Source organism: Phocoena phocoena, chromosome 15 (genome assembly GCF_963924675.1).
Source record: "Phocoena phocoena chromosome 15, mPhoPho1.1, whole genome shotgun sequence".
Lineage (NCBI taxonomy): Eukaryota > Metazoa > Chordata > Mammalia > Artiodactyla > Phocoenidae > Phocoena > Phocoena phocoena.
The window spans coordinates 8,032,442-8,052,140 of record NC_089233.1 but is presented as its reverse complement, the minus strand read 5'-3'; the positions used below and the strand labels follow the sequence as shown (position 1 = coordinate 8,052,140).

The window sequence follows — 19,699 nt, the reverse complement described above, 5'->3', positions numbered from 1 at the left end:
GGGGGCTGGGGTAGGGCCCAAGGACTCCCTCGTCATTCTGATGGGGTCCAGGGTCAGGACCCTGGCTCGGACAAGCCTTGGAAGGAAGGAAGAGAAACTGACTTCCCTCAGTCTGACAACAGGTCCTGGTGGGCACCAGAATGGGGTCCCGAGAGTCTGTCCCAGGGGGACCTGCCCAGGCTCCAGGCTTCAGAGGTAAGGGCCTGCGTTCCTCACGGTGCCTGTGTTCCTCATGTTTCCCAAGGGGAGAATGAACCCAGAGACCGCAGTCGCTGAGGGAGTACCCCATTAAACTCTGTCCCTCGGAACCGTCCGCCCCCTTCTGCCAAACCGCTTGTGTGAACTATCACAGGTCACGTAAATCCTCCTGCAGAGACCAGAACACCGAGGCCGGAAGAAGCCAGATAATGATCTCTGTTACCCTGCAGCCATTTTCACACGAGACGTGAATGAGACGCAGGACACGAGGGAAACCTGATGTGCGGTGACGGTGGGCCGGGACCCCAGCCTACGAGGCAAACACTCGGAGTCTAGGCTAATCTCCCCGGGGAGGGTTGAGGGAACGAGAGGCTCAGTTTTCCTTCCTTCTCATCACCCCGCTGTTCCTGCCGACACTAAGTGGCCGACGTATGCCGACTATGTCCAGTATATTCACCTGACGGACAGACAGGCATTTAGGTTTAAGGCGGCCTGGTGTGGTGCACCAGAGCCCCAAGCTAACATTTGCCTGTAAATACTTGACAAAGGGCCTGCGTGCCTCCTGTCTCCTTGAATGCGCACGAAGCAGGGGTGGCTCGATGGAGGGGTAAAGAGTGGACTTGGGAGCAGGACAAACTTGGGATCACATTCCAGCTCGGTCATTTCCTAGCTGTGTGACCTCGGGCAGATTACTTAACTCCTCCGAGCCTGTTTGCTTACCTACAAAATGAAGGTAATAAAACCGTCCTCTAACGACTGTGGCATCACGACGCAGCAATGACATAACTGCACAGAGTCCCACCCGGCCCCTAACGCGGAGCAGGGGCTGGCTGAGTGGCGGCTCGCCTTCCAGAATTGGTGATTCCCATGGCCCAATGGCCCGGTTTTGGCTTTTGCTGGATCTACAGACTCCACCGTTTCTCTACCCAGTTCTGCCAGCCAAGCCCAACAGACATCGTGCCGCTGGCCTGGTTTCCTACGCTTGCTCGTTTGCTCCCCAACGGGCTGCGGCTGGGGCTGGGGCTGGGGCTGGGGCTGGAGCTGCCGGGCTACACGGGCAACGTGTCCCTGAGGGGAGCCCTGGCAGGGCCGGCTCGTGGGAGGCTGAAGCGGTGCCATGTAAACACTGCACTTAGCCGATGCTGAAGTGTTTAAGCACCCCGAGGATCCACAACTTGCTCTACCTGCGAAAACATTCATTTCCTTCTGAAATGTTTTGGTTGCTACAGTCCAGGATGGTGCCAGAAATCCTTTCAATCAAAACATTTAGCCCAGGAGCCCCGGGTAGACACAGGATGCACGGCTTTCTCTAGAGGACCCTGAGCGACCACAGAGGCCAGGAGAAGCCGCACCGATTCCATCCTCGAGGGCTTCCTCCCGCCTCGGCTCCGGTGCTGGGTCCAGTCCAGGTAAACTTGGACAAGGGGACCGTGACACAGCCAAGGGGACATTTCAGGCAAAATTAATACCAGAGTCCATGAAGTACAAAGGTTGTGATGGTTCCTTAAATGGAAAACTTTTCTCTGTAGCCTGAAACACTTAAGTCATGTTTTAGTTAAGGTGAACTTAAAGACAGAAAACAAAAATCCAGTCTTAAAAGGGGTCCTCACACTAAAACTTTGCTTTGGACCCATTCCTGGGGAATAATTTAAAAGCTCCGGTCTGGGGCGGCAGAGGCCCCTGCCGAGTCCTGGCTTGGCCGCTGGGGCCAAGCGTTCTGGGGCAAGGGGTTTACATCCAGGGAGCTTCCGTTTCCTCATCTATATAAAGAAATAACAATGCCCTGCTTCATGGGTCGGGTGGGGGTAGTGGTAGTCAAACTGATGTGTGACCTTATTACAGCAGCACATCTCCCACTGGACTGTCCTCTCTCCAGGAAGGGCCTGGCTCGTCCCTCCTGGCTCTCCCAGGATCCACTGCGGGTCCCGGCACACAGCAAGGGCTCTCCAACCCTTTATTAAATAAAAGGACAGATACAAGTGCAATTCACCCATCACAGGCCATCAGAGCTGCAGGGACCTCAGGATCACTTACTTCCTCCTTATTCTGCCTCGTAAGTGCCACCACCTGAGTTAATCACTGTACGTGAACTAGTGACGGAGTTGGCTCTGAAATCGGGGCTCCTGGACCAGAGTTTTGATGCCAACCACAGCCAGACTAACTGCTAAGGTTGGCCGAGGACGGATTATGTGGCAGGACGTGCTCTAAAGGCTTCGCTCAGAGTAATTTCCAGAACCCTTGTAAAAACCCATTTTATGGATGATGCAACTGAGACTCAGGGAGGTTAAGCCACTTGCCCCAAGTCACACAGCTGATAAGCTGCAGAGCTGGGTTCGGAACCCAGGGGTTTGGCTCCAGTGGCCACGGTCTTAATTACGCCGCCGCTCTGTACTGCCGCACAGCATTGAAGGAAAGAGTCTGGAGTCCGATAGTTCAAAGCCGCCTTGATCGAGCTGGGAAAGTTCCAGCTAAGAGCAATTTTCATTAGTCTTAGAAAAATCAGAGGCAAAGGTCTGAGATGTGTGCCTGGCTCCTCTTGAATGCCCGCACGTCAGGCGAGATCCTGACTATCACGCGGACTCAGAGCGGGTTGTGTTATTACCTCCCCCGCTCCTCCCACGTCATGAACTGTTTTCCACTCCCGAAGGACACATCCAGAAGACCAAACCTCCAATTTTCCTGTGCAGTCCTGCAAGCCTCCAGCCTCGGATCGCCACCCATCTGCCAGCGGTCCACCCACCAGTCTAACTGGGAAGATGCTCTCTTGGTGATGGGCTCTCCACCGGGTGGGCGTCACGCTGACCACCGGGCACCGAGGCACCACCAGTAAAGCTCTTCCCTCTGACACTACTGGGTTCCATCCCCAGACTGTTACACGCACTCCCCACCGGGACAGCAGGACTGTTTCAAACGTTACCCCCGAAAAGGGACGCTCTAAAGCCAAAGAAGAAAGCGGCTGTTAACACACAGAGGTACAGATGCGAGGCGACGGGGTCCCCGCGGGGCTGGGCTACCCACCACGTCCGGCGCCTTCTGGATCTGGGAGGCCAGCTGGAGAGAGTGGTTGGCCGACAAGAGCTGCTCCCTCAAGGTCTCCGCCTCTCTCTGAGCCACCTCTGCCCTCTGAAGGAAGTGAAAAGGGTGGAAAGAGAAAGTACATTCAGTTTAACAACTGACAATTATTACAAGAAACATTCATCAATTCATGCCTGACTGACTATAATTGATTTTCCTAAACACTCAACCTAATAAATGCTAGAAGAAAACAGAGAATGTGATGGATTTTTATTTTAAACAGTACAAGGAAGAAATAATTGAGCGATTATGACAGTAATTTAACGCTAGGAGCAAGGAATCCCCCGCTGATACTAGCGCTCCGGCCCACTGAATTTCCCAGACTGAATAAATACAAGTGGAAATGGAGTCTTTTGATTCAATTTCTTTCTATTCTCATAGCCCAAGAAGATTTTATTGCAGGATTACTCCTGGGAGTAATTCTCACGGGTAAACAGTGAATTAAAGACACTCTGGCCATTCTCCTCCTAAAAACACGCACAATGTCGTGGCTGTTTTCCTCCAGCGAGTATTTCCATAAACGGACGGGGTGTAAATACCACTTCTTTTGTGAGGACCAGGCTTATTTCAACGTATTTAACCCTTCACCCGACCAAGTTTTCTAATGCTGAGGCTGGCATTTCCAGCTAGCCAGGCCAACGAGGGGCTGCTCAGGGGGTGAGGCCGAACAGAGCCGCCACAGGGAGGAGGCTGCAAGAGGAACGAGGGGACGCTTCTGTCATTTGCTGTCATTCCCGGACAAGGACACCAGCGCTCCGGAGAGCAAACCAGTATTTCCCACTGGTCAGCGAGAACAGTCACTCCAGTGCCCACCTCCCAAGAGGACACCGTGGTGCAGTGGGCAGGAGCCGGGCATTTGGGACCAGAGGGATGAGAGCAGGTCACCTAACTCAGCTCACCAAGCCTCCACCTTCCCATCTGTAAAATGGGAACACCGTCTCCCTCCCAGGGACCTCGCGAGGATTAACACCCAGAAGCACCCTCATTCATAAGTGCTTTGTTAATGGGCTCGTCCTGATTTTACAATGACTGAGACGAAATGCAAGGATGGGTGGGAAGCTGTAGCTAACTGACACTGGGCACGTGGACTGAGGAGTGATCGCTGCTTCTTTCTACCAGACGTACATTCTGCTCATAGAAAAGATGAACGAGAAAAGCCTGGCTGACTAAGGCTATTTCGTGTGTTTTCTTATTTTGTGGTGTGACAGTGCGTGCCTACTAATTGCTAAGAAAGAACTGCAAAGAGAAGCAAGAAGCTAGCCTGCCCGGTACTCGCCAATCCACCTAGTTGTACGAGGACTGGGTTTGGCAGCCTTAAGTGGTTCTACGACGGCGGCGCGGCCCTATCTGCTCTGCATCCAGACATATTAGGGTATTTCTAACAGTAGCTACTCCTGCCCAGGGTGGTGCTGGTGGCCGCCCGCCCCGCCGCTCCAGGAGCTCCTGGAATTGCACTCAGTCTAATTCCCATGGCGCCTGGGCGGGCCTGTCTGTGCTCGAGCAACCACTTCCCACCCTCCGCTGCAAACCGTCTAGAGGCGCCCGTGTCAGGAAAGGCGGTGATGTGACCGGTATGGCCAAGGTGCCAGGGGTGACTTCTGGTTCACGATAACTGCAGGAAGCTCTCCCCTTCAGTGAAAAAGATTTCCCCTAGTTTGTTTCCAGATGAGCCACTCCACGTTTTTCTGATAATCGAGTCATATTACTGAAAAGTTTACTCTCGTCTTTCTCGTCAGTTATACTCTTGGGCATAAAACCTCCATGGCTCTGCCAGGAAGAAGGTGTATTTTGACATATTTCTAGCCTTTCTGACTAAGGAAAACAGTGCTTAGCCTAGTGGAGAAGCAGTTCTGGTGGCAGCCAACGAGGCAGCATCCCCCTGCCCCCGCCCGCTAACACTGGCTGTGAAATGTTCCAGAAGCACCAGAGCTGGGGCAGCCCGGGCAGGGGCTTCGCGGCCAGGATCTCATGTGGGCATTTCGCTGTTGGGAGCAGAGTGCTGTCCCATCAAAGGCTGGGGGCTCACAGAATAAGGGATCTTAGCTGTGGATGATTTCACCCTCGGTTTTCATAATTTCCCCAGAGCTTCTGCACTTTGTTCGGTTTCCAAGTTCACGTACAGTCATGAACCTGGGGCCTGTCCTCGGTGGTCACAGCCTCTTACCACGTTTACGCTGACTTGGCTGCTTCACTGTAACTCTTAAAAAAAAATCAATTAACTAATTAGTTAATTAGGTTGTGGCGGGCCTTAGTCGCGGCAGGCAGGCTCCTCAGTTGCGGCGCGCAAACTCTTAGTCGCGGCAGGTGGGATCTAGTTCCCTGGCCAGGGATCGAACCCCGGCCCCCTGCATTGGGAGCGCGGAGTCTTAACCACTGTGCCACCAGGGAAGTCCCACCCTGTAACTTTTTGATTGTTTAGGATTTTTATTATTTATTCAGGATTTATAGCCTGAGTACATCAAAAACAAAACAAAACGAGTTGAGGTGTTTGTGCCGCTAAACGTGTGCAAAGCAGAACAGCTGAAAGTCAAAGTGGGCCTAAGAGCTGCTGAAGGAGGGAGCGGGCACTGGACGCCGGGAGCTGCTGCGGTGAGTCTCTGGAGCTGTAAATGCAGCCCAGCCGCTGGCGGCTGAGGCGGAAGGAAAAGGGTGCTGTGCTGGGTTGGCTCCGCAGTCTCCCTTGTTGCCAGGGTTTCCTATCTTCCCCATGACCACAGTCCGGCCAGATGAAGTTGTGTTTCTAGAACTGGAATCAACGTGGGGAGGGGGCAAGCTCTGGTGCTGGTTTCTGATCTGGACACCCAGACACGGGGCCGTAGCTGCCACGGGACATCCAGCTCCCCGTTTCCACTGACGGGACTCCTCCTCCCCTGTCCCTGCAGAGGCAGAGCCTGGGGACCGCGGCCAGGGCCCCGGTGGGCAGCTGGCGGCATCGTGGGTGTGACTCAGTGGCCACCCCACGGTGAGAACAGAGCCTGGCCAAGCCTGAGCTGCCCTCCTGAGAGATTTGCTGGCTGTTTCGTACTTTCTGTCCTTTGCTGAGAAGTGAGGGTAAATGCTGGAAGCGTAAGGGAAAGGAGAGCGCACGTGAATGAATGAGGGCGCTGCTTTGCATTTTGGTGGTAAGTCCAAAGATAGAAAGGGCGGCCCTACAGGACAACTGGGGACCAGCGAGATAACACAAGCCCGGTGCCCAGCAGTGCCACCAAGCGGTGACAGGCGTCCAGTGAAGAATTATTATTATTATTTTGGACCCTGGTGTGTGCTGCCTCTGGTGGCCACGATTCTTCCCTTATCTTAAAATGAGGAAAACCTTTTTTTTTAGTTAATTTATTTTTGGCTGCATTGGGTCTTTGTTGCTGTGCGCGGGCTTTCTCTAGTTGCGGCGATCGGGGGCTACTCTTCGTTGTGGTGCACGGGCTTCTCATTGCAGTGGCTTCTCTTGTTGCGGAGCACAGGCTTTACGTGCGTGGGCTTCAGTAGTTGCGGCACACGGGCTTAGCTGCTCCGTGGCATGTGCGATCTTCCCGGACCAGGGCTCGAACCCGTGTCTCCTGCATTGGCAGGCGGATTCTTAACCACTGTGCCACCAGGGAAGTCCCGAGGAAAAATTTTAAAATTTAAAATCTTAAAATTTTTAGGGGAAAATTACTAAAGACTGTAGCTGGTCTTCAGGTTAAACTCCAGCTTCCTTCAGCTGTCACCAGGAAGTCATAAAATGTGGAGAAGCACGGCCGGTGGGGCAGACAGAGGAGGCAAAGGCAGAGGCTCAGGCGGCTGCAGCCTGCAGGGGACGGCTGGTGAGGCCGGTCACAGCCCTGGGCCCAGGGCCCAGGGAAAGGGGGCTGTGCTCAGGGGTTCCCTTGCGGGGGGTGTTTCCTTCTCCCCCAGCACCAAGGCTGGGATGTGAGGGAATCCTCACCACCTTCCCTGTCGGGCAGGCTTTCCCCAGTTTACCCATTTAAGGTGTGGCTTTGAGTCCCCTGGTTTTATATGGTGGTGGTGGAGGCAGGTGGCGGGGGGGGGGGGGGGTGTCTCTGATCCAGCCTTCTGCCCAACCTGGCCCTAGGCTTTGTCTCTTGTCCCTTTTATATGTGTGGCCATGAAAGCCCACCTCTGGGGACACCAGAGGTGAGCAAGTCCCTTTAGTGACACAGCAGCCATGTGAGCTGGCCAAGGGCAGTGAGTGCCCCCAGGGAGACAGGCCGCGGCTGGGCACACAGGTCTGCTGGCAGGCTGTCCCTCCTGCAGTAACTTCCCAAGGCTGCTGGAGCAAACTACCACAGATTCAGTGGGTTCAAACAAGACCAGCTTATTACGTCATAGTTCTGAGGTCCGGCGTCCGCTGTGGGTCTCACTGGGGTAAGATCAAGGCGCTGCAGGGCTGGTCCCTTCCTGAGGCTCCGGGGCAGGATCTGTTTTCAGCTCCTAGAGGCTGCCCGCATTCCTCGGCTTGTGACCCCTTCCTCAACCTTCAGAGCCCGCAGTGGCCACAGTCAAATCCTTCTCACACCCCACGGCTCTGACTCTTCCGTCTCCCTCTCTGCACCTACGGACCCTGGTGATTATGGAGGGCCCACCTGCACAACCCCAGGGACCCTCCCGTCTCAAGGCCAGCAGATTAACAGCCTCAACTGTGCTCTGCAGGGAAGTGGACCTATTCACAGGTTGTGGAGATTGGGCTGTGGACATCTCTGGGGGCCGTTCTTCTGGCCACCGCAGTCCTCAAGGACAAATAACACATTTGGACCATTTCCAGGAGAAGGCAAGCTCTCCTCGGGGATGACTCCACAACCTGCTCCTCTCAAGGCCCCGGACTCTGGAGGGAGAGAAAAGGGGAGCATGACTACGGAGACCAGCAAGCGACCTTCCCAGGGAACAGATGCCATCGCTGTGGAAAGTGCACAGCTAACTTCCGGTCACCCTTCCAGATCAACACCCACACTCCCCTGCGGAGGACAGCTAGGGCCCAGAGGTGGACCCGCTTCAGTGATGCTGCAGGAGAGAGGTCAGAAAGGTCCACCGAGAGAGTTACCGCCACACATCCCAAGCTGGCCCCGTGCTGGTGGCTGGAGTCCCATTTGGACCCCCTGCCTGTGTTTCTGGGGGACTCGATGGATACTGATTTGGATTTCTTTTCTTGGGTCGGCCAGGCTGAAAGCTGGACCTATCCCAGCGTCACACCACCTGCATAAACGCAGATTGTTACAGCCCACAGACTGCTGAGTCACGATTTCAGAAAAGCCATAAGAGCAAATTTCCCTACCCGCTCCTCCCCCAAAAGCTCCGAACCTTTACTGTCACCAATTAAGACAGTATTGATACAAGCACCTCCAAGTCGGACAAAGAGGTGTTAAGTGAGACCCAGCCCTAACTGCCCGTCACCAGTCGGACTCTCTTCCACTTCTCCTCACTAGAAACACAAGTACTTCAGCGATAAGATAGAGCTTCAGGTCTCAGTAGAACATTTTGACTAAAAACCAGTGCAAAAATAATGTTATATGCCAATGAAGTAGTAAATTGCTCCTCCCGGGGCTCTCCCCTGATGGGCAAGGCATGGAACCAGACGTCTGGCTGCGCCCGGCCCCGGTACCCCTCCTCCGGCCCGGCCCGCCTCCGCCTCGTCGCCACGGGCCCCGCATCATCCCTGCCCTGACACATCACAACAGCTGCTTACTGCTCTCCCGGCTTCCAGTCTTTTCACTCCCCTCCGTTCTCTGGATGCTTAGCCAGAGCGATCCTTCTAGAACTCATATCTGTGTCTCACTCCCGCCCGTGATTCTCCACTCTTCTCAGGATGAGGCCCTCCCCACACCTGGCTAGACCCCCTCCTCTGGGCCCACCTCTCTGCAGGGGCTTTACGGAACAGTCTGGAGCCCCCAGAGCTCAAGGAGCCCTTCCGTACAGGCCCTTCCTTGCCTGCCTGGGCGCTGCCCTCCTCCTTGTCCCCCCGGGGAGTTTTTCTCCTCATTGAGTCACCCCTGTTGAGCCGCTGAGCCACCGAGTCAGCCCCTTTCTGTTTGCTCTGTGTCTGACCCTCCACCTCATACTCTCAGCGAGGGCTGGCCCACATCTGCCCGCACAGCTCTGGTGACGGGGAGCTCACTCCCTTCGGAGGCAGCTCCGGGCACCTCTGCATCGGGAGGGAGTTCCCTCCCATCAGCCTCTGCACTTGGTCGTGAAAAAGCCCGACCCCTTCCCTGGCCAGCTGCAAGGCCAGAATCCACAACCGCTGCCCTAGGCCTTCCCCTTTCTAATCTCTTAACATCCCAAGTTCCTGACGTGTCAAGTCTTTCTGTCTTCTTTCCCTGCTCCCCAAAGAACAGGGATGTCCCCAGACCTCCCTGTTTCTTTCGTGTGAGGGCCCCTTCCCCGTCCTGGCCATGGAGTGGAGCCTGGATGCACTGCATGTGCCTGGTTTCCTTCTAGTGTGTGTGGTTTTCCAGGACAAACGATAAGTCCCCGGGCATGAACTAACTGCTACAGCCGGCTGCAGAATCACCATCCCCTCCACTCCAGAGACTGTTTCTACTCATGTAGCCTGAGTGGCTGGTGAGACTCTCCTATACCTCTCCCCACCCCCACTGTGCTGGTATCTTCCTGGGCAGGACTTCAGAATTCTCCCTGCGAACCCAGGCTCCCTTAGCAACTACAGAGCACGAATTTAAGCACGCACTTACAGGTGTTCTACCTCTAACCCGCAAAACAATCTCGTGAAGGAAGTACGGGCAGATCTCGTTTCACCGCGCATCACTTTATCGTGCTTTTTACTAACTGAAGGTTTGTGGCAACCCTGTGTTGAGCAAGTCCACTGGCGCTATTTTTCCAACAGCATTATTTTAAAGTTAAGGTATGTGCATTGCCTGTTTAGACATAATGCTATCGCACACTTAAAGAGACTACAGTGTAGCATAAACTTAACTTTTATATGCACGGGGAAGCCAAAAAATCTGTGTGACTCTCATCCTGATACCCGCTCTGTTGTGGTGGTCTGGAACCTGAAATCTCTCCGAGGTCTGCCTGTACTAGTTACCACTCCCTCCCTCCCTTTCTCTCGTACATAAACAATTTTTTTAAATTAAAAAAAAAAAATGGAATTGTAAAATACAGTCACATAAAATATACCATCTTAACCATTTTTAAGTATACATTTTAGTGTTAAGTATGTTCGCATTGTCGGGCAACCATCTCTAGAAATTTTCATCTTGCAAAACTGAAACTCTGTCCCCATTAAACACTGTAATTCCCCATTCCCCGTTCCCCCAGCCGCTGACACCCACCTACCCTTCTTTTTTAAAAAAATTAATTAATTTTTGGCTGCGTTGGGTCTTTGTTGCTGTGCGCGGGCTTTCTCCAGCTGTGGCGAATGGGGGCCACCCACCACAGCTGTGGTGTGCGGGCCTCTCCCTGCAGTGGCCTCTCCCTGGGCTCCAGGCACGCAGGCTTCAGTAGTTGCGGTGTGTGGGCTCAGCAGTTGTGGCGCACGGGCTTAGTTGCTCCGCGGCATGTGGGATCCGCCCGGACCAGGGCTTGAACCCGCGTCCCCTGCATTGGCAGGCGGCCTCCCAACAACTGCGCCACCAGGGAAGGGAAGTCCCCCCCCCCCCCACTACTCTCTGTCTCTATGAATTCGACGACCCTAGAGATTTCATGTAGGTGGAATCACAGTCTGTTTTTTTGTGACTGGCTTAATTTTCCTTAGCATAATGTCTGCAAAGTTCATCTCTTTGTTTTCCCTTTTTTTAAAAGAAATGTAAGCAGTGGAGAGACTTGTCCAAGGCCATCTATGGCCAGGAAGTACTGAGTGCGGACCTGAACCAACCGTCACCGTGGAGGCGGCACCTTTCTTCAGGGTCCTGTCTGGTGTCTCCGAGGACCCGGATCCACCCAGTGGCCTTCAGCACTTTGAGAAGCACATCAACTGTGCCAAACGTCCTAGTACCTGGGGCCTGACTGGATGGAGCCTGACCACTTGATATGCACAGAGTCAGCTCATCTGTCTAACAAGCCAGAGCTTACCCCAAAGCGCCGCCAAAAGGGGAAGCAGGCCTGCGATGGGCCTGGAGGGAGGGAGAGAGTGGGGGAGTGGAAACTGAGAAATGCAAGTGATAATCCCGTGACAGGGAAGGTTCACCAATAAGGTTTCTGCAAAGTTGAGCAGTGCTACTTGAGTAAGAACAAAGGGGCCAAACTAAATTAGTTTAGCAAATTAAGGTAAATAAATGCTTGGGCACCTCTGTGAGGTGAAGCGGAAGTAGTGCTTTAGGGCAAGGAGCTGAATGGGTGTATTTGGGACATAAAGAAAGGCCAAGTGAGCCCCCAGGCTCTATCCTTGTTTCCGAGTGTGGTGAATGGCACAGGCGCCAGGCCTGGCTCTGCAACTGACCGGCCACTGGCCTCAGTTTCCTCATCTGTAAGATGGGAGTCACAACTACACTGACCTTGGTGGAAAACAGTGAGGTTTAAGTGACTTGGTTCGTGTGAAGTTCGGTACAATCGGTACAAAATAAGTTACTCGACAACGGTCAGCTCTTCTCACCGTGACCAGCACGGCTACTACACAAAGATGCTACCTCGGGTGATGCAGTCCACGCATCTCTACTGAGCAACCCCTATGGACCAAGCCCAGGATCCTCAGGGGTGAGTCTGAGTGTGCAACGACGGACACACAAAATCTTCCTTGAAGAAGAAAGGAATCCACACGCTCCATGACCATTCTCATGCATACACTGACTTTCATATTTTAATCGGATTTCAGGATATTTTCATGGGCCAAAGAATGGACAGGGCCGCTCTTCGCTGAGTGTCTGCCAAGGTCCGGGTTAGCAATGCCAGTCAGGGGGACAGGCACCCTGTGGGACCCTCACAAGGTGGAGAGCTGAGACCATGGATCCGAGAAAGATTTTCATCCCGTGGGGCCACTCGAGGCAAACCGCTAAGCTTCCAAGTGCCTGGAGCGACCCAGCTGTAACACTGAGTGGGGAGAGGCCACCACTGCCCCTGGCCTTCTGCGGCTGAGACACATAACCCAGCTCTGGCTGCTTCTCCCTGCAAATAAATAAACTAAAACGAGAGACCCCTCCCTTTTCAAAGCAGTAGCGCCATATGCTGAAGCGAAATGTTCTCTCGCTCCGCAGTCCTCGGGGAAGGGCGGGGCTCTGCAGGGCGGCCAAATTTCCCAGGCAGCTGACTGTTGAGAGCCACTGGACACCGTGTGCCTACTTCATGCTGGACACAGTGCTGGGGGTACTTTGCGCAAAGCATCGTGACAACTAAGTATCAACCAGGAGGGGCTGTCAGCTGGCAGCCCTCTCCAGAGCAAGCGGCTTCATCCCGTCAGGAGGTGGAGAGACAGACTTTGCTACGGGGTAACGCACTGGTATAAACTCTAAGGCATAACGGCTGTCACGGGAACAGAGCGGAGATTTAAGAGACGGATTAAGGAAAAGAAAAAGCATCACCACGGGATGCCGGGGATGCTGGGACCACGTCAGAGACTTTCCCAAGGAAATCACGCCTGGGACTTTTCACGTATTTCTCATGACATCAGAAAAAGCGTCAACGTCGACAGCTGTATGTGAAAGGTACAAGACTAACTGGCCTCCTAGCTTAGAGAAGCCTCTTGTGAGAGAACAGAAAGGGCTACGCTCTTGTGATTGCACGCCTGAAGCCATCAAACGTCCTACCTGGTTTGCTCTTTCAAGGTCCGTCATGATCATTTCAATTTCGTCGGCCCTGGGGAGGTGAGAGGGAGACAGCACATTAGTCAGCGGCGAGGGAGGCTCGGGGGCCACCGCGGTTCCAACTCGGCAGCGTGACCCACAGGCACGCAGGTCGGTGTCGGGGGAGAGGGGCCACGCAGAAGGGGACTCTGCCACCCATTGGGAGGAGGTGGGCTTGCATCGGCGGGAGAGCCCGCCTGCCCTTGAGGGGCGCCAGTCTCTTTGGGGAGACGGTGCCTCCTGCCAAGAGAGCAAAAAGAATTCTGAACAGAATGCTCTGGAAAAACAGAGGCGGCAGAGATGAATTCTCCTTGGGGGAGGGAATCAGGAAGGTTTCAGAGGAGGTGATGTGTGAACTGGGTTTTGAAGGATGCGTAGAAGTTTGCTAGGACCAAGAGAACCACAAGCAGGTGGGGGAGGCGGGAGGAGGCTGGGGACGCAGGCTGGGGGGCTCTGCAGTCTGTCTGTGCGATAAAACCACCTGGGTCTCCGTCATCCTCCCTCAGCCTGCTCACACACAGGGGGTTTCCAAGTGTTGTTTGTTCTTTCTCTTTTTTTCTGCTCTGAAAGTACTTTCTTGAGTAATCTGAAGGCACATACATGCTTCCAACACACAACAGCACGAGAGAGAGCGGAATGCTCAGAGTTCTACCGAGAAGGTCAGTTCCAAAAGTCTGTGGCAGGTTTGAACAGAACGCCCAGGGAAGTCACTGCCCCAGACGAGTCTCGATGACGGCCCCTGTGACGAGGAGGCCACGGCCGAGACTGCTGCCCGAGGAAGGTTCAGCCCACCCATGGAAGAGGGGGTGTGAATGTTACAGCTGCAGACCAGCAGTGGGCGTGTGCGCCCCCTCATTCCCCACCCCACGGGGACCTGAGCTGGCTCTGCCGCCTGCGGGACTGAGCTCCACCCCTCCCCGCCGGCCTCTCTGCCTGCTGAATCCCAATGGCTGCCCTTCTGGGCCGAGGCTCCTGCTCCCCTCCCACCCCCGCGGCCCTGTGCTCAGGCAGCTCCCACCACGTGGCGGGCCCTACATAGCCTGGACGTGTGCCGTCTGCCCCGTCACCCTCCACTCCTGGGAACCTCATCCCCTACTTCCACCCCCACCCCCCAGCCCTCCTCCAACCCTGCCAGGGGCTCCATCTCAGGAGGTAGCACAGCTCTCCCTCCCTGCCAGGGTGCGTCTCTTTCACCCTCACCCCTGCCGGCACAGGGCCTGGCATCAAGCTGGAGGCCAGGGTCCTGAATGTGGCCTGTCCTGCGACCAACGGGCCAGTGGGCCAGTCTACTCCCTGGGACAGGTTGGGGCACTCGGACGGGCCAACTCCAGGGTTCTTCTGCCCCCCAAACCTACTTCTCTGGTCTTGGCCATCCACCCTTAATATAGAGAGTGGGACAAACTACCCAGGCCCTGGCCGGTCCGGTTTTGCCATTTGCTGCATCGTGTGTTCTCTCCTCTGGCCCCGAGGCTTTTCCAGCCTTCACGGCGCCCTGGGATTCAAGGCCATCGCATCAACTCCCAGCAGCCCACACGGGGTAACAGATGCCTTGTGATCAGGTTCACCGATCGTCGTATCTGTTTGAAATAGTATCCTGCTCGCAGACTCGTCCGGGAAAAGTCCGAAACAACTCATCCAATGGCCTAGTTAAACGAAGCTCTTTTTAGGACAACTTCGTGAAGCAGTGTCTCTAAGACAAACACCCAAACTGGGCCCCCGCAGAGAAATGCTTGGGGGCCGGGGGCGGCTTCAATGACAAAACGTCTTAATGCACCATGGCAAACAGAAACCTCCAAGATCTCAGAGAGAAACTGCCTTGACTCCAGAGGGTAAAACCATCACTGAAAGTGTTTGGTCCTCAAGTGACAGAAAAGTGGACCTGACGGCGGCCGGGACAGAAAGCTTTCTTGACAACCTGCTGATGGAGTGCAAATCTCATTGCGTGTGAGAGGCAATCAAGTTAACAAACTTCTCTTTTAAGGCAAGTCACAACTTTTAAGTGAAGTTTTGAACTTTAATCAAACAGTTATGCACTATGTATCTACAAAGTCCAGATCTACACGGCCACCCGCCCAGCCCGCCGGCTGCTGGCGTCATCCGAGCACTCTGTCCCTCGGTCCGTGAATGTTTTCCGACACCTACAAGCTCCCTGGCCCCGGCAGGGGCCGTGGGAAAGGCGCAGGCAGACGTGGCTCCTGCACAGCCCACCGGTGCCGCGTTTACAGAGGGGACAGAAGCCCCCCCTCTTGGCCGCTGAACACCTGAAACGAGACCTCCAGGTACCCCATCTTCCTTCTCTCTGGCGCACGTCAGGGAGCTGGTGGCCAGGGGAACGGCCTGGGCTGGGGGAGCGGAGATCCCAAGCATGGGGTCTCAGGGAGGGTTTTCCGAATCTCTCCTGTTGGGTCCTTCATGAGCCCTTTCGTCTTTAATTCTGGCTAATTTATCTTCATCATTCAGATGTTTCTTCTGCTTGGTTTGGGTCTCCTACTATCTGGCTACTGTTGGCCCGTCTACTTCCGTCCTCCACGTCGTCCAACTTTTCCTTACATTTGCTATGTCCTGATCCTTTCCTGCTCCTTCTGGGCGGTTCTTCAACTTGACCCCCCTGTAGCTGTGCTCAACCTGTGATCTAGCTCTTCTCTCTGCTTCCTTAGTTTAGTTATTCTGTTCTTGATACCTGTCATTCCCACTCCGTTCGTTATTACAATTATTCCTTGGTTTTGCTTTATGTTTCCTCGAGTGATGCTTATTTTGTACGTGGGGCCCATCTGTCTGTCTTCAGATCACATACACTGATGGGTTTGGGGGTCTGTCTTCCAGAGAGGGGTGTTCTCCTCTGGGGCCTTGCTGTTTTCCCCGGGGGGTACCAGCTACTCTTCTTGGCAGTGTATATGGGGGGAGGAGGGAGGACAGAGAGGCAGCCCCACTGTGTGTCTCTCAGGATGAATTGAAGGCACACAGCAGTGTTCAATGTCTTCTGCTGAGTGAAGAACGAGAGGCAGGGGATGGCCCCAGGCCCCCGGAGTAAACACTGACAGCTCCCCTCCACCAGAAAAATCCTATGGCCAGAGCTTCACCTTCAGTTCTCAGCATTAGGAGCAGGGGATCCCCCCGGTACAACTCCCCAACCTCTGCTCTGGAGATAAGGGGTAGAGATGTGGCTGCCTGGGGGCCCACCCTCCCGTTTTTATCCACTCCTCACTCCTTGCCTGGCCACTGCCATTGGCCATGGGGCCAGGACAAGGTCAGACACAGGCCTGGGCTAAAAAAGAGAGGGATTCCCAGGGGTCTGGCTTCACCTAGAGGCTAGATTGGCAAAGCTGGGACCTGCCGGGTCTGCGAAGTGGCATCCAGATCTGGCCAGGTTTAGGGGGCCTGGGTGGGCTTGAGCGCCTCCTCAGGTGAATGGTTTTGGATGGTCATTACGATGCTTAATATCCAGAAAACAATGTATCATCTCCAAAAGATGTCACGTCACTTATTAAAAATTAGTCACATTTAAACAGGAAGGTGTCTTCTTGGCAGTCTGAGGCAATCCCTGGAAATGAGTTTCAAGTTTTTCCATCTTCTCATCAGTTTAACTTTGGTTACTAAGCAACTGCTAAGCTGACCAAAATACTGAATGTGATAACGAGTGCGGCCCTTACCTTTCATCACGAGAGCAAGTCTCGTATTTCCAGAGCTTTCAGCCGATGATGCCCACACTGAGCCCTGCTGTTACAGAGTCGGGCAGTTCAAAACCAGGTACCCTGGCGACGGCGGGGCCCAGAGGGGCTGCAGCTCCCCTTCACGGATGGGACCAGAAGCCCCGGAAGGAGGCAGTGGAAGGAAGCAGGGATGCAGTGGGTGAGGAAAAGTTCAGATGATCCTTTTAGAAGTCTGTAGGTTCGTGATTCACTCTCCCAAGGGGCACGCTTTTTAAAAGGTGAGAGAAAAATACAACTGGCTGGGTACTGAAATGTGATCAGGGCTTCTGGAGACGGGCCGACCCGCCGGTGCTGGCTGCATTTTAGAACCCGTCTGCCACCGGGCCTGTACGACCCACGTCTCGCCAAACTGCTGCTCGCACCCGCCCCTCAGCAGCACGACTCCTACCAGACGGCTGCCCCCAGTAAGTAACATGAAAGCGCGCAGAGGTTAATACGGCCGACTCTAAACGTTATCTGAAAAGTACAGCGATGAGTTAAACGGCGCGTGCTTTCACAGCAGGATCGTCAACAAGACTCCGAGGGGTTTTTCATTCTTTTCATTTCGCAGGCTCAACTACCACGTCAGGATCCGGAGCCTGACATTAGTCTAAATCATTTATTTTCCAAAGTCCGTAATAAGCACAGGTATTGTTTGCTCAGCAGAACTATTTATTATAAAGACTTAGTTCTCTCACCCCTTTATGAGCTGACAGAACAGTTTTCACTGATCTATTAACCTGTGCCGCAGTACGCAGTACGCTCTGCTCTGGCTTCAAACCGCGGATCATTTTGGCCTGGGCTGGAATATGCAGTTCATTCGGTCGGTTCCCCACAGATCATTCCAGGGTATTCTCTGGGCTGGCATGTGATTTTTATGAGGAACTTTTTTAAAAGGACACGGCCAAGGCCAGCGGCCGGGAAATCGTATCCGCGATGGAAACCCTGTATTTCCTTTCACACTAGCCTCCCGAGTGCTGAGGGATGGCACCAGGGCAAGGGTGGGGCATATTTCAACCCCAAACAATCTTACGACATCGGGAGCTGTTAAAACAAAGTACGTCTACAAGGCAGTTGAAAAAGCGTCCAGGGCGACCTTCAAAGGTCAGTGTACCTTCTTGGACCCAGGTCAAGAGCCAGTAGTCTCAGTACTAGATTGTAAAGTTCTTAGGTATCAAAAGAAGAAATATGTGGAATTCCCTGGTGGTCCAGTGGTTAGGACTCCACGCTTCCACTGCAGGGGGCACCGGGTTCGATCCCGGGTCAGGGAACTAAGATCCCGCAAGCTGCGAGGCACGGCCAAAAAAGGAAGAATATCTAAAGATTAATTCTCCCTGCTTTAAAAACAAACAAACAATTTCAGTATGTTTGGTAAAGCAAATGCTCCCCCCCCCCCCCCCACCGGATGCTGCGTCTGACGCCTGGGCCGTCAGGAAGGCGGGTCACTTTCCAGGTGGGACTCTGAGCCCCAGAAGCAGGGCTCACTGGACGGCGTGCAGAAAGAGCAGGTGGGAAAACGAAGAGAAGGAGGCAGAGGACCAGGGGTGAGGAAGGTCTCTTGGCTATGGGACTGGAATCCCCTTGATGGGGGGCGGGGTCCGAGCTCCCAGGTGCCAGGTTGGCAGTGCACTGGGCAATGGCATTCGCCCTATCGGGAGCACACGGGACAGAGGATGCACATCCCAGGAGCTCAAAGACACGAGACCCTGTAACTGCCTGCTCAGGGTGGGCGCAGGGAGGTGAAGGCGCCCAAGGAACTTTGGTCCAGTGACAGCCCAGACGAAGGGACAGCGGGCTTTGCAAACAGGAGGAGAGAGCCTCTTGGAGAAGTGGACATCTGGTCTGCATCCTGGAGGACGAGTTTGCTGGGTAGAGAACACCAGACCACAACGCTGTGGGGGCCCTTCAATCTTGTGTTTCCATGGCGTCGAGCCCCCCGCCCCCTCCCCGCCCATCATGACAGGGCAGCCTCTTTCTGCCCCTTCTATGCCTCCTATTTCTTTCTCTCGTGATGGCAGAAGCCATGCAGAGCCCTGTCACACAGCGAGGGTGACAGCGGAAACCCTGCCCGTTGTCCGACGTCACGGGCAATGCCTCCAATGGTTCACCGTCAAGCATCTTGCTCATTTTGGACTTTAGATACGTATGTTTGTATTTTGTTAATGTGACAGCCAACTGTTCCTATGTTATTGAGGCTTTTTAACAGAAGGCGGACGTTGATTTGATTAAGTACCTTTTAAGCATTTATGGAGCTAATTAGCTGGTTTTCCTCCTCTGACTCGCTGAAAAGGCAAATTATACTGACAGTCACCTGCTTCCGTTTGGTCGTGGGTATTATGCATTTAACGTGCTCCTGAGTTCTATCTGCTAGTATTTTGTTGAGCACTTTTTCCCCATAAGTATTGATAGATGAGACCGGCCTCTCGTTTCTTTGGTCTCCTCTCTGTCAGCTAGTCACACGAAAAACTTGGAAGGCATTTCCTTCTTTCCATAGACAGAGTGACGCTGTCACAGACTGGATGCCGTTACTCTATAAAACCTGAACCCACATCCCACCTGTATGGTCTCAACACGTCGCCTGGCAGGCGAGGCGAGCCCCACGGAGTCTGCACCCAGGCCTGGCTCCCCTCGGCCGCCTCCCGCCGTCGTCCCCAGGCCCGCGGTGCCTGGGCCCCCACCTCCCCTCCCGGTCTGCGGCCTCCTCTGCCTGCACTTGACTGTCCTGCTCTCTCCTGGGGCAGGGCTCACAGCCAGTCTGCCCTCGATGGCGCGGTGGGCTCCGTGAGCTGTTCCTTGGCCCCCTCCCTGCTGGTTAGACCCAAAGTGTCTTCTGGGCCAGGATCCCTGCAGGGAGTAGAACCCACTAGAGAACTACCTCCCATCAACACCTCACTCCTCTTCCAGCTTCGTTTCCCACTTTTCCAACCCTCCAGTCTTTCAGACAAAGAGGCCTAAGTGCAGAATTGCTTCTTCAGAGCTGCTGAGCTGGGGTTGAGCCTTCACCCTCTGTTAGTG

General features: G+C 54.2%; 1 protein-coding gene across 6 annotated transcripts in view; it reads right to left on the bottom strand.

Moving 5' to 3' along the window:
* CUX1 (cut like homeobox 1) overlaps positions 1–19,699 on the bottom strand; it is a 373,714-nt gene that overhangs the window by 87,622 nt on the left and 266,393 nt on the right. For all 6 annotated transcript variants that reach the window (XM_065892584.1, XM_065892585.1, XM_065892588.1 and 3 more), the window contains 2 exons: positions 12,960–13,008; positions 3,217–3,321 (listed from right to left, as the gene is read on the bottom strand). In XM_065892584.1, coding sequence (XP_065748656.1) covers positions 3,217–3,321; positions 12,960–13,008 — 154 coding nt within the window. The remainder of the gene's footprint in view (positions 1–3,216; positions 3,322–12,959; positions 13,009–19,699) is intronic.